This window comes from Epinephelus moara, chromosome 16 (genome assembly GCF_006386435.1).
Source record: "Epinephelus moara isolate mb chromosome 16, YSFRI_EMoa_1.0, whole genome shotgun sequence".
Lineage (NCBI taxonomy): Eukaryota > Metazoa > Chordata > Actinopteri > Perciformes > Serranidae > Epinephelus > Epinephelus moara.
In genome coordinates this window covers 24,602,904-24,616,709 of record NC_065521.1, presented here as the reverse complement: position 1 = coordinate 24,616,709, position 13,806 = coordinate 24,602,904, and the positions used below count along the sequence as shown (strand labels likewise).

The 13,806-nt window shown below is 40.4% G+C and overlaps 2 protein-coding genes across 2 annotated transcripts in view; one reads left to right on the top strand and one right to left on the bottom strand.

The window, feature by feature from the left end:
• Positions 1–5,982, bottom strand: part of dtx3 (deltex E3 ubiquitin ligase 3) — a 17,147-nt gene extending 11,165 nt beyond the window's left edge. The window contains exon 1 of the mRNA XM_050064352.1: positions 5,895–5,982. The gene's annotated coding sequence lies outside the window, so the exon portion shown is untranslated. The remainder of the gene's footprint in view (positions 1–5,894) is intronic.
• A 48-nt stretch (positions 5,983–6,030) lies between these two features.
• Positions 6,031–11,834, top strand: ptges3a (prostaglandin E synthase 3a (cytosolic)). Its single transcript, XM_050064347.1, has 8 exons — positions 6,031–6,219; positions 7,130–7,243; positions 7,410–7,479; positions 7,569–7,667; positions 7,960–8,049; positions 8,148–8,204; positions 8,366–8,393; positions 10,851–11,834. Coding segments are annotated over exons 1-8 (480 nt in total). The 5' UTR covers positions 6,031–6,217; the 3' UTR covers positions 10,871–11,834.
• The last annotated feature ends 1,972 nt before the right edge of the window (positions 11,835–13,806 follow it).

Below are 13,806 nucleotides of genomic sequence, written 5' to 3'. Positions count from 1 at the left end.
TGACTTATTCATACTTTAAAAACAGCATCAATCAGTGATTAACACAGGGGGGATCAAAATAAAATAAATAAATAAAATAAGAATCAACCAGCCACCCTCCTCCCCTGACAAGTCCCTTCATAAGTAACGAACAGTCCCTAAAGTGCGGCAAGATTTGTGGGCCGTGAACAGCTCGTTTCTCCTCTGACACATCACATAGACCTGTGTTCGGCTGGCTCGGCCGTTCAGGTGCTTCTGGGCAGTCATGACGCCAAGAAGAGGATATTATTGGAGCCGACTTCTCTGTCGCCGGTAACGTTAAGCCGATGGCCGCCGTATTTGACAGAAATACATTACTGTCTGTGTCTGAGACCCCCGTTCAACCCACAATCGGTGGGATTCGCCTTTCGTTTCTGCTGCTGGTTGAAATCTGTAGGCTGCTCGCACAGCGTGCTGAATGATTTAAGCCTATTTTGCTGCTCAAAACTATTTTTAGTCGCAAATGCGAGTGCGGTCACGGACGGATTGCCACACTGCCGACATTTTACTCCGCCGGTCACGGCATGCTGTTTGATTGCGTTATCAAAACACGCCTTGCTTTTAACTTATTCCACCGAATACCGAATGTGTGGTTTTTTGCAATATTCGGCCGAATATATTCGGTTACCGAATATTCGGTGCATCCCTAACGAATACACATATAACTCTTTTCTTTTGTTTACAGTTATGCTGTCTTAAGCTACAGAAACTGCTCCTTCACCACAGCCAGAGTTTCAACAGTACGCTTGACAAACTCTGTAAATTGCATCATTACAATCAGGCCAGTGGGGAGACTTTTGTCAACTGGACCACAATGAGGGAGGAAATTAGGTTTTAACACCACAATAATGCATCCAAATTATGGCTTATTATCTGCCAGAGTGACTGGTAGAAAAGACAGCAGCACAGCAAGCTATGGTTAATTCCCCATTCAAATCACATTGTAGCTGCAGAGAGCTCCTGGAGGTAATTCAGGTTTCACTGATGTCTTTCTTTTCTTTAATGATGACTAATTCATGAGACTAGTTCACTGTAAAGACACTCTCTTCAGCAGCTTTAGGTACAGGTGGAATCTTTTGAGAGAAATAACAATTACTGTACATCTATCTGGAGGAATGTTGCATTATAAGGTAGATAATGTTGATACACAACTTTTTAAATGTTGGATTACTGAAAGAAATTAAATTTAAAGACCGACGCTGCTAGTTTGGTTTGCTTTACTGAGGTTCTACTTTTAATCATACACAAAGCTGTTATGGGCAATCATCCTGAAAACTTGTCTGTCACTCTCATCCAGGCTTCATGTCCCCTCCTCTAAATGGGCTAAATTGGGATTGAGCAGTATTGCTGGGTATTGTTTAAAAAATGATGACACCAGTACCAGAATCAGGACCCTCAGAGTGATACTGATACCAAGAGAGTTCCTCATTGGATGCCTTTTTTTTTTTAACTTTATTTGATTCCCATAATGAGAATGGAAGCATTCAGTTGCATAAAATGCTACCAGACGCCACATGCATGTAGTATAGCCATACTTTGGAACATCTTGGGGACATCTCGGCAAGCTGAATGGGTTCTAGCTGCTGTGGTAATGGGTCAATCACACGTCAAAACCATACAAACAGTCATTTTTTTCTAAAACTGGGAACAGAGAATATCAAATACATATATGGTTTGATTGGAGAAGTTTCAATACTTCTTCTGTGTTGTTTCCGTCTATACCTTGACAGGAAACACCACCTAAAAGTTATTTCCATGGCCTATAAAAGTTCAATCAATATTTGTGAATATGAGCTACTCTAAAGCCAGAAACCAGAGAAGTAAGTCTCAAACTTGTGATGTCATAGGTATAAATTTTGGAGCTGCTCCATAGACAATAAATGGGAGCCTAATTTTGTTTCACAGAATGTTTGTTTTCCTTTGTTATACCCAAGTGAGCTTTATTCTATTGTAGTGTTCTCAGATTTGGAACAGAAAATGTACCCATAAACTCAGAGCCTTTCCCTGGGTGCTCTCAGTGTCATCTATAACAGTGGTTCCCAACTGGTCCAGCCACCGCGTCCAGATTTCTCTTTAGTCATCAGTTCAAGGTCCACACAGTTTCATATATTCAGAATCATACTTGAGGTCAGCCATGTTATCCAGCTAGTTTGCTGTCTCTGTTAAGCAGCTGTCTGTTAGTCAGTCACTCTACAGCAGGAAATGGCACTTGACATGTTCATGAGTTACTTGCGGTCCATTCAAAATGGACCCGCGACCCACTTTTGAAACCCGACCCACCAGTTGGGAAACACTGATATATAATATCTTTCCTAATTCATTGTGTATGAGGTAGCTGCAGACTTTATACCCAATGACATCACAAATTTGAGTTTAAACACTCTAGTTTTTGGATTTGGGAGAACTGTTCATGTTTACTTATGTTGTTGGACTGTCTTAGACCATAGGAATAATATGTATGAATTTTGAAAACAGGTGAAGTTCCCCATTGAAGGTATCAGAACCTATAACCAGCCTTACTGAGCTATTTTATTGTGTCTTTCAACTACAGTCCTTCCTGTGGCCGACAAAAACTCTGTCTGACTACTTCCAGCCTCTCGTTTCCAAAGTGTCTTCCCTCCCTTGTGTCCACTATCCCCCACAAGGCCTGCCATTATTTTGGCACTACATTTAGTCCTTGAAACACACATCTGGCACAAGGCGGTCAAAATTGGAAAGAAAGAAAGATTATTTGTCACCAGTAACCTACACCCATCCACTAAACCCTCCTTTGTACTGCGTGTGTCACTCCTACCTGAGTCAAACACCTATTCTTTAAATATTTTCAACCCATCCTTTCTGACATCACCACTCATGTCCCACACATTCAGAAGCTTCCTGCATTGTTATTCTATCCAAGCTGCTCTCTCTTTCCCTGCCTTCACGCTATTGTTCACTTGCTCTATCGACAGCTGCCAAGCCTCATATTAGTAGCACTGCCTCTCAGCCTATCTTCTCTCTCTTGTCCAAGTCCAACTGCCTAAAGCTGTTCCCAAAGGGATCCTGTTGGTCTTTAAAGTCATTTGACAGTTTCCTTGTCTTTCCCTGCTGCTTAGGTGTTTTGGCCCACCAAGAAAACCATGAGAAGTCAAACTCCAGCAGCAGGTGCCTCTGACAGCCTCCGCTCATATGGGGGGGTCTAAAGTGATAAAGCTAAGCTTCACTCTGATATCATGGCTGAGAGCGACGCTAAAATGGCATCTGTTAATAAGCTGGTTGAGAAGCAGGCTGTGCAGGGTGGCATGATGGCTTCCACCACTGCATCTGTGCTCTTCCCTGTTGCGAAATTACCCACAACCAAACAATAAAAGTCCTTGTCTATTTCATCATCTCCAAATGAACGAAGGCCCTCAGTCCTCTACTGTGCCCATGATACTGTCAAAGTAGGCTACACTCTCTCAATCAGCAGCATCTTTTTGGGAGGATTGATGACCTCCTCTAACTCATGCCACCAGATGAACGTGTTTCATTTATTTTCTCCATAGTCTTAGTCACTTTGGAGGATCTAACAAGGGACTCCTTCACTAGCCCTGACCTAACTCATAAGCTTCTTTTACCTTCTGCTCTGACCCCAACAAAGAGTAGATACACAGTGTTACATCTACATTATCTGCTCAGTTTAAACTACAGTGGTGGGCCCAGTCTCGGAAACCATCGGCTATTGTCTGACAACGATCTACCCTCTGGGAGCGAGGGCCAATACATTTAGCTGATCCAATGTAGCAAGGTGGATCCAAAACGTCCTCCTCTGAGAGCCATCATTTTGGCTAATCTCTATAACCAAATATCTGCATATGAATGCAGATACATTACTGAAAAGCTAATATAAAGCTAAGTCATCGTCCGATGATAGTCAGTGGGTTCCAAGATTGCATTTCGGCCGATGCATTCCACCTCTCCACACAGACTTTTTAACTGCTGGTCAAACTAGGGATAGGCTATGAATGGTTGGTTAAATGGTAACCGCTAAGAATATTTTTGACTGTTAACACATGTCAGCCTGTACATTTTTGCTACTCACCAGTTTACTACACTGTGCGCCACCCGGATCTGGTGGGAGACAGACAACCAGTTAGCTGTGTTAAAATGCTAACACAACGAATAGTGCCAACTGCCCAAATTTTGGTCACCACTGGTTAGCTAGCCTTAACTGCTCTGCACTGTGCACCAGACAGGTCAGGTGCAAGCTAGCTAGCGATGCACTAATTCGGTGATTACCGCTAGTAACGCCGTCCTGACCCAACAGTGTTGCTATGGAAACATTGTACCCACCCTCCGATCTCCCCCCAGGTTCTGGTAAGTAAGTAAGCTCAATTTGAGCTGCTCGATCTGTTCGCACTGTTAACAATGCAAGCACAGCTAGTGGTGTTAACATAGTTAACAGTGCTAAAGGGGTATTGCAGCTCAAAATGAAGCTGCTTACTCACTGGGGCTACATTTAGGGAGACCGAGGGTGGCCACTATGTTTCTGCAGCAACATCGTCCAGCCAGCGGGACGGCATTACCAGCAGTAATTCATGCGAATGAGTGGTGCTGCTAGCTAATATTAGTTCCCACCCAACCCAGCTGGTGCACTGTGCAGAGCAACCAAGGGTAATGTTAGCTTAGCAGTGGAGTCCGGAGGGTGGGCGGTGAACACTTCATGTTAATGCAGCTAGCCAGCTGTCTGTCAACAAAGGCAATAGAAAATAAAATAAAAGCAAAGACCTTTACATCACAACACATTGAAATTTTACCACCTCTAAACAGATAGCACTTTGAAGTGGGGTGCTTAAGCTCACACTGGGTCAATGGAGAGCTGGACCTAAGGGAGAGGCCTCCTGTATTTCACATCATTTTCAATTTTTTAGTAACGATTAATAGGTGGTGGCTATCAAAAGCAAAAATAGCAGTAACTGACATCCCTAGTTCAAATGTGATTGGCCAAAATTACGCGTACTACAAACAGACTACAAAAAATCTTGTCCAGTTGCCTACAGATTCTGATATGCAAAATCTGTTTATAGAGATTATGGCTGGCCTAACTGTCCAACCACCATCACTGTGTAACTGTTTCCACTATTTTCACCAGTAGCCACTAACTAGCAGCCCGTCTGGTATGAAAAATGTTTCTTGAATTGTGTCCCTTCCACCTGCCTTAAGGAACATGGTATCAAAATGAATTTGTTTGAATGTTAAGAGTGCAAGCCAGTCTACAGGGTCATCAGGTGGGTGTTCCACAAACCAACCAAGCCTCTTCAGCTAACTCATCCTAGCAAGCAGCTCACCACCTGCTCACCATACACCTCTGTCTAAGCATCACGAGTTAACATTACAAGCTTAAAGTTTAACTTAAGTTAGCTGTATTTTGCTTGATATTTCTATTCCAGCCACTTTATTATCAAACTCCACTAGATTAAGGCAAATATTGTAACCTACTTTACAACATTTTTTGACAGATTTATATACTACTTTACAAATAAAGAATTTACATGAAAATTTATGATGGATGAAATGAGTTGCCCCCACCAAGTAAATGAAACTTATAGGTAATGATCCATAGCCTAATGCAGGCTAGTGGCAACCCTAGTCGCATACGCACTTTTGCATTGAGTAGCCTACTTTAATAACTTGTTAAATGCATTTTGCTGAGAATACCTTGGTACATTTACTTTTGAAAAACATGCTCAGTGCAGGTCTTTTGCTTGGACTATTTAGGAGTATTTTCAAAGGATCTGAATATTTGCTCCCACTCAACAAAAGTGTAAGGATTCAAGGAAACCTGCTATTAACAACTTGCAGCCATTTTTCAGTTCATATTAATCATGCCAGTGTTAATATAGCCATCAGTTAGTCACCTTGTGCCACTGTCTGCTATGGAACCAAACACGTGGTGGAGCTCGCGGGCTGCTCTGGAACACTGAGCTCGCTCGTTCTAGAACTGTCTCCGACCGCCTCGGTCTGTTGAGTGCTTGTGCACACGCCCGTGGAACGCGGGTGTAACGTTACGTCACGAGAATGGAAAACACGCGATGTTTTAAGACACACCAACGCATCTGTCTTTAACGCTGGAGTTAACTATTTACGTTTCAATATCAGTTTTGCCGGGCGCCACAGCTAGGTAGTACTATTATCTAAACCGTGGTCCGACGAGGGAGTTTTATTTGCTAAAACAGTGAAGATGTAAGTGTTGGGTTTACTATGTAGCCGTTAACGGTCGTAGCTAACTAGCTACCAGTCTTGGTGGTAACGTTATACTGAGGGTCAACCAGCTAGCCTTAGCTAACTGAGCTAACGTTAAGCACACGAGTTAGCCTTAGCGGCGCAGTCATACACGGATGTCAATACTAAAATCCACTGACAGCTAACTTTCCCTCAACGTAGTTTAATTTGGCACCACCATGCCCCAGAAGATTATAAACTCTAGTTGAGCTAGTTTTTCTTACATCAGCTCCGTTATCATTTGCTAGCAGGCTAATGCCAAGCAACACAAGGGTAACGTTAATGTTGGCACCGAAAAGCGTGGTGTCATGATTAGCTCGGAAGGTTTCACTTAAGCTAACGTAAGCTAATGCCAACTTACACATGCTTGTCAGTGGTACACGTTATACAGACAGCACTCATCCTGTCAAATATTGTTCTCACTGCCCTTACCAAATAAGCATACAGTTTACTGTTAATGCAACGTTAGCATTACCCGACTCCCTCTCAGTTTGATAATCTAAGTAGCCTATTGCTCTGATACATGTGTACTATCTGTAATGGGAAAGATAGCAGGTGCACCTTTTAGATTAAAGGGTTTGTTCACCAGTTCTTAGGGAAACACAGTATTGTCTTTAGGTAAAGAATACTTGGACTTTTATGCTCATCTGAGATGAATGAGTGACGCTTACATGCACTGCAGCCTAAACACATGGACCACCACAGTATAATAAATATCCCCTTGATGTAAAAAAAAAAAAATGACATGCCCAACCAATGTTAATAAGCAGAACACTGTTTTTTCTTGAATAATTAATACGTTACATAACCTGCATTAAATTATGTTGGATAGTATTGTCACTTAATCTCTCTTTCTACTCTTTGTCTTTAGGCAGCCTGCAACAGCCAAGTGGTGGGACAGACGGGACACTGTTTTTGTAGAGTTCTGCGTGGAGGACAGTAAAGATGTGAAAGTAATTTTTGACAAGTCCAAATTTGAGTTCAGGTGAGTTACATTTGTAGTACATTAAAAGGGAATATTCCTTATTATCTTCCCAAGAATCCTCTTGAAGAAAATATGAGCCTGTTCATGGTATATGAACAGAATGACAACAAAAGTAGTTGGCAGTTGTAAAGGAAATATAATGGTCTGTTTTCTTTTCCCCTTACAGCTGTGTCAGTGGAGCAGATAATGTCAAACAGCATAATTCAGTGGAACTTTTCGGGGAGATTGACCCCAAAGTACGTTTGTTAGCTGTAGACAGAGTTGCAGTTCTACCATGTATTTTTTTCTTTTAAAGCCTTCATCAAACTCTCTCTGTTCCACACAGGACTCCAAACACAAACGCACTGACAGATCTGTGTTGTGTTGTTTACGAAAAGCAGAGGCTGGGAAATCATGGCCGCGACTTACCAAAGACAAGACAAAGGTAAGTTTCAATTTCAAAAAACAACAACTTGTCAATGCCCAGATATTAATCACGTGGCGGTACAGTTGCAAACCAGGTACTGCCAGTTTACGCTGATTTATTTAAGATGCATATTAATAAAACTTGCATCTGACTGCCTTGTCCTGGTAATTATGACTAAAGGCATGGAAACTCTCAGATAATTATATACTACCTTTTAAACAGCTAAATAGATATCAGCATTAAAAAACACAGCTACTGATTACATGTAAAACATTGCCTTACTTAAACACTTAAATCTATCTTTACTTAGTGCAACTGGCTGAGTGTGAACTTCAGTAACTGGAAAGACTGGGAGGATGAATCAGATGAGGACTTGTCAAGTTTTGACAAATTCTCAGAGGTAGGTGTATTAAACGTACACAGTGCCTAAAGTGAGTATGGGTCCAGATATACTCCAGTGCTGACATGTTGATTTTTGCCTCCTGTGCATTTCTCCAGATGATGAACAACATGGGAGGGGATGATCTACCGGATTTAGATGGTGCAGAAGAAGAGGTATGGGTGTGTTTTTTTTAAGCACATATAGTACTTTTCTATATGCTTTATACTCTTACTAACGGATAAGGGGTGTTTTGTAAAATTTTATCCATTTGACATGAACCAGGTAAAGCAGTGTATGAAAAATTGTCTTTATATGTTCTTGTTTTATTTTGCAGCATGAATCTGCAGACAGCGACGATGAAAGTAAGTACTATTCTAAAAGAGCTATCAGGTAATTTATAATCAGTAGTCACTCGATCCCATGGGGTGAGAAGACAGACATAATGCTAGGCAGTGCCAAGTGCATACAGATATGACCTTAAGGATCTGTTAAATAAGCTATCAAATGTTTGTGGGAAAGATTAAGTCATCCCATGTAGTATGGTAGGACTTTTCTGAATACCAGTTTTTGGCCTCTGGAGAAGTCCTGTACAACTCCGCACTTCTCCTTTCCTCCTCTGCGCTCTTTGTGCAGGACATTTTCATGCATCATCAAACCACATGCCAGATATGTTTAGATGAGTTATCAGAGCTGTGGTGTGGGAGATGGAAACATTAATTCAAACTGAGTTTTGGTTTATGAAGAAACGTGGAAGTGGGAAATCAATTCTGTGTCCATCTCCAGATGCTGAATCTGCCAGAGTTGGAGGGAGATGGTGTGAATTCGTAACAGAGTAGCTTACTCATTGTTAAGCGTAATGGTGGGCTATTGCCTAAATTAAGCTGGCTGAGATTTTTCAATAGTGGTTTAATTTCACAACAATGACAAACAGTGTTAAGGCTTAGGGCAACCACTGTCATTACGTGATTGTCCGACAATACAGGTCAGGGAGAAAAGGATGCTGCTCAGCAGGGTGCTCATTTACATGTGCTAACTGGTGGGTAGGTAGGTAGGGGCCCGACTCAAATGCAATTAGCCCCTTTTCCACCACAGGGACTTATATCATTTACGCGTTTCCACCGAAATTACCCGGGGAAATAACTTTCCTTCAACCCCAAACTTTCCCTGAAAAAGTACCTAGTTGTGGGGTAGGACTTTTCAGATTACCCTGAATTCCTGAGGGGCGGGGCTGTGTGCTGAAGAACGCTGATTGGTGGGACACACACTTGCAGTGTTCCACACTTCCTGGCACGGGCAGCCACTGCAAATTTTATTTAATTTCTACAAGCTCCACTTCGTTTGTGTTTTGATTAATGATGGGTACCGAAACCTGGTACTCGAAGACCGTAGTACCAGTAAGCGCTAACGGTATCGGTTCTTTTGTGTCGGTGCTGATCTCCTCCATATACACACACACACACACAAACACACACATGCCTACACGACACGATAACTGGTGAACAGCCGAGCGGCAGTGGTGGAAACGAAGTTAAGATAACTCGAAAATGACTCGAGTTGACGGCAGCTACACTCGTTACTGTAAGTGAAGTTAAACCTTAGCTAGTAAGAAGCCAGTACTTTATCAATACATGTGTTCTGCAAGCATGAACATGTAAACACACGTAAACGGCGAATCAACTACGTCATCAGCCTGATTTGAATAGATTTTCCGGAACTTTGAGGTGCGGTGGAAACGCAAACCATACAGATTACCAGGAATTCTTTTACCCAGGTAAACAAATTCCTGGTAATAAAAGTTCCTGGACATGTTGGTGAAAAAGGGGCTATTGTTGGGCATACAACACACGTTGCAGTTGGCACAAGCTAACACAGCAGCAGTGGCTGATATCCCACACTGAACGGTCCATTTTAAATAGTAAAAAAGTAAATAGAAAAGCTGTGGGAGTTAATGTTGATGTTGTGGCTGGCTGCCACAAATAAATGTGTCTGAAACACAGATTTATAACTTTGTTATTGTCATTTTCCAAGAAAAAGAAAACGAATATCTGAATCTTGAAAAGGAAAACCGAAAACCTACCCAATGAGGATTTGTTTGACATTAGATGTTATGTTAGAAAGGGCTTGATTCCACGCCAGATAACCAGCTTTGTATCATATCATATCATTTGTACTTCAGTATTTTTGTATGCCACCACCACCACAGACACAGAGTATAGAAACAGATTGTGAAACAGAGCTGCCCATCTCTCTTAAATGCAGACCAACTCTGAACAGACAGTAAAACTAGGCAGTGATGATCGTTGACTGTTTCACGCCTCAAATGTTTTCAGAAACATATTTTAGTACACTCATAAGCTGTAATTCCAGATCATTGGTACCTGCCGGCCTCCATATGGTTTTCTGCATCAAAACGGACAACCTCGGATTATGTCACCCACAAATGCCAAAGCCCTTTTCTTGTTTTCTTTGGTCACATAGCACCAATTTCAAGTATTTGTGTTTTTTACTGCATAGACAGCCCAGTTTTATGGAACGACCATCTTTCTGACAGTAAAATACATCAAGTTAAATAAGAGATACTTAACTTTTGCTATAAAATCACAAACAAATATGTTTTAAGTATTAATTTGAATATGGCTGCACGACATTCAAAAAGCCTGTGGGACCAAAGTTTGTTGTGGTGTTATCACCTCTATTTAATTTCTTGTGAACTATTTGTAAATGCTTTTTTCTGTGCCTTAGTGTTTATGTCATAACTATTGATCGGTGGACTATTGGATTCAAATCTAATCACATTTTTAATTTTGTCTCTATTCCAGAATTGCCTGACCTTGAGTAGATGAACATGGATGCCACCTCAGTAGTAAACAAAGCAGGCTATAAGTTGGTTGAAGAGAGAGACTAGACATGAGTTGGCAGCCATGTTGGAGAGGAGACCTCATCTCTCTACGCAGTTTCCAAAGCGAAACCCCTCCAGGGAGTGACAGGGAGTGACTGTGGGATACAGACATGCACAGAGTTCCATAGCGACATACAGTGCTGTGCTTTGCTGTTCTGTTCTGCATGGACAATTCTGTTCAAATGAAAATGTTATTGTTCGTTGACTTAAATGACTGTAATGGGATGTGCTGATGTCTTACACCTTCTCTCTCTTTTCTTTTTTTTTTTTCTTTTTTTTTTTGGCTAAGTATTGAACATTGTGATTTCTAATGAAAAACAAACTAAATGCCTATTTTCCAAAAAAAAGTAGATTTTTTTAATGACAGATTTTCCCCTTTTAATGTTTGTATTGTAAAATGCACTTATTTTGTTTGTTAATTTAAAGAGCAGGCGTTCCGCTTGAAATGGGTTTTCCAATGTATGCCAACATCTGCAAATATTTAACAATAACTTCATTTTTTAAAAACATATTTCAGCATTTAAAATAAACAGATATGCTTGTGCAACTTACAGCTTGTGTTGAGATTATGGTAGTGGAGTGGTACAATCTTCGCATATAATCATACCTTTGCTAAGGCGAGTTTGTTTCTCTATGCCAGTGTACAAAACATATTGCACATTGTAGCAGGTACAAAGATTAATTTTCTTCCATATGCATACTGAGGTGAGGGCAGAAATCCTATGTAGTCTACCAAGAGTTTCCTGAATAGGTTTAACGATACAGGTTCTATTTGTTAATCAGATACACCAGATCTATGCTTTGGAGGCTTGTGTGTTTGATTCAACACATGTTGAACACTTTTGCGTTTGTCTTATGCTGTGGGAGTTTGAGTATACATTTCTAATAAACTGTTAAAGACTGTTGAATACAAGGCTCTAATAATTAAGCATCACTATTTCAAGTTACAAAATATCTTAACTCATCACTGAAGTTTCATAGAAAGAATCCACTGAGGAAATAATTATTTTTGTGGGAATGTGGTTACAGCATCAAACAATGTATAAAAGATTGGTTTTCATTTTTCCAGATCTATCTTAAAACCATTACTTGTATGTCCACAGGCACAAAGAAATACTGGTTACTGTAATTGTTCATATTGGCCACAAAGAGATCCCTAACACAGCTCCAATTTCAATTATAGCTGGGCTGGACAATTTTTGGCAAAATTAGGCAATTCTGAGCAACAAGCAGAGTGTAGGAAGATGAAAAAAAGGTGGCATTCTAAGCATAAGAGACTATGCTCTATCTCACTGAGCTAATTAGCAAGAGACAACTCTGCGGTATATATGTTTAAAACAACTTCTAGCTCATTATACTGATAAGAAGTCAATCTATTTCATCATAAAACACTGAATGTGTGGTATATGTAGAAGCCCATGTGAAACATGTAATACACACACACACTAAAACAAAGCATATCACAACATAGAAGTTACATCATATAATTATGGCATGCCCTTCAAATTGTGGATGAGTGGTTGAAGTGATCAGACTCATAACATACAAAGGAAAGAAAAAACTCAAGAACAAGAAAGTAAGAATAACATTAACTGCTAGCAATTATGAACAAACTGGCCTGATCTAGCTTAAAGCTAAACATTATCCATGGTGACAACGATGAAAACATTTTTTTAAAATGTAAAAGTAGCTATTGGAGAGACTCTGCATATTGACTGATAGCTAAGCCAAATAAACAGGGAAAAGAGACAAGGGATAACAGGGAAAAGTGTTGATAAAGAGTATTTGTCTCTCCGCAAGACTCCCTTTAATCATAATTATTTTAACCTTGGTAGTCTCTAATCCACATAGCATGATGCCTGAACATAGGACTTTCACATTAGAATGTCCGTTCTGCCTTAGCTGAGACTTGAACTCACAACTTCGGAGACTGAGGTCCGTCTTCTATCTCCCTGAGCTAATTGGCAAGTGACAGTTCATGTGTGGATTCACAGATTGACTAAGCCAAGCATCAGGGTGCCAGACAGTAGCATCCATGCCATGGAAAAGCAAATTTCAAAGTGCAAGTTCCAAAGCTGTAGCACATATGGTTGATTTGTTATGAAAGTTTTGAAATTTAGAGGCTTGCTGTAGCGCCACCATCAGGACTATTGTCTTGTGTTTCCAGTTGAGGACATCTGGCATGGGACTGGACCTTTATGAAAAGCTTGGGTAGATTTCTCATATAGAAATGTTGCACGAGCTGAGGCTTGAACTCACAATCTTCAACACCAAAAGCCATCCTCTATCTCACTGAGCTAACTGGCAAACAGGAATGTCACATGTAGCTTCACAAATTGACTAAGCCAGTCACCTGTGTGCAAGTCAGCAGCTGTTAGTGTGTAAAGGCAGATTTCAAACGGCTGTCAAAAATTCAGTTATTAAGACAAAAATCCGAAAATACACATATTGCATCTAGACAGCATGGAGATGTTGGTAATTTGTTTTTAACAATGATTTATTGGCTCCATAAGTGAAAAACTGATGTTTAAAAATGCCATTTTTGCATTGACTCCAATTGAAAAATTCAGTTTTTGAGATAAAATTCTATTCTACCATGACTCCAAAATTTTGTCTTTTTTTTTTTTTGATGCACTGTAGGCTCAATTTTGGATAAATCAAAAATCTGTGTGGATCGTTTGTGTAGGACAGTCTGAAGATGCTCTGTAGCAAGTTTGGTGTCAAGTGAGCAAAAATTGTGGGAGGAGATAGCTTTAATAAGTTTTACAGTTTTTGAAAAAAACAGAGTTATGGACTTCATAATTTGCAATAGGTTTAAATGTACAAAAGTTTCTTCAGTATTGGGGCTACATTTTGATAAACGTTGCAAATCTGTA

Bases quoted from the DNA above. Each gene is read 5' to 3' on its own strand.
- ptges3a (XM_050064347.1), top strand. The intron at 8,050-8,147 runs GTAGGTGTATTA...GCATTTCTCCAG, and splicing joins GTTTTGACAAATTCTCAGAG to ATGATGAACAACATGGGAGG. The intron at 8,205-8,365 runs GTATGGGTGTGT...TTTATTTTGCAG, and splicing joins TAGATGGTGCAGAAGAAGAG to CATGAATCTGCAGACAGCGA.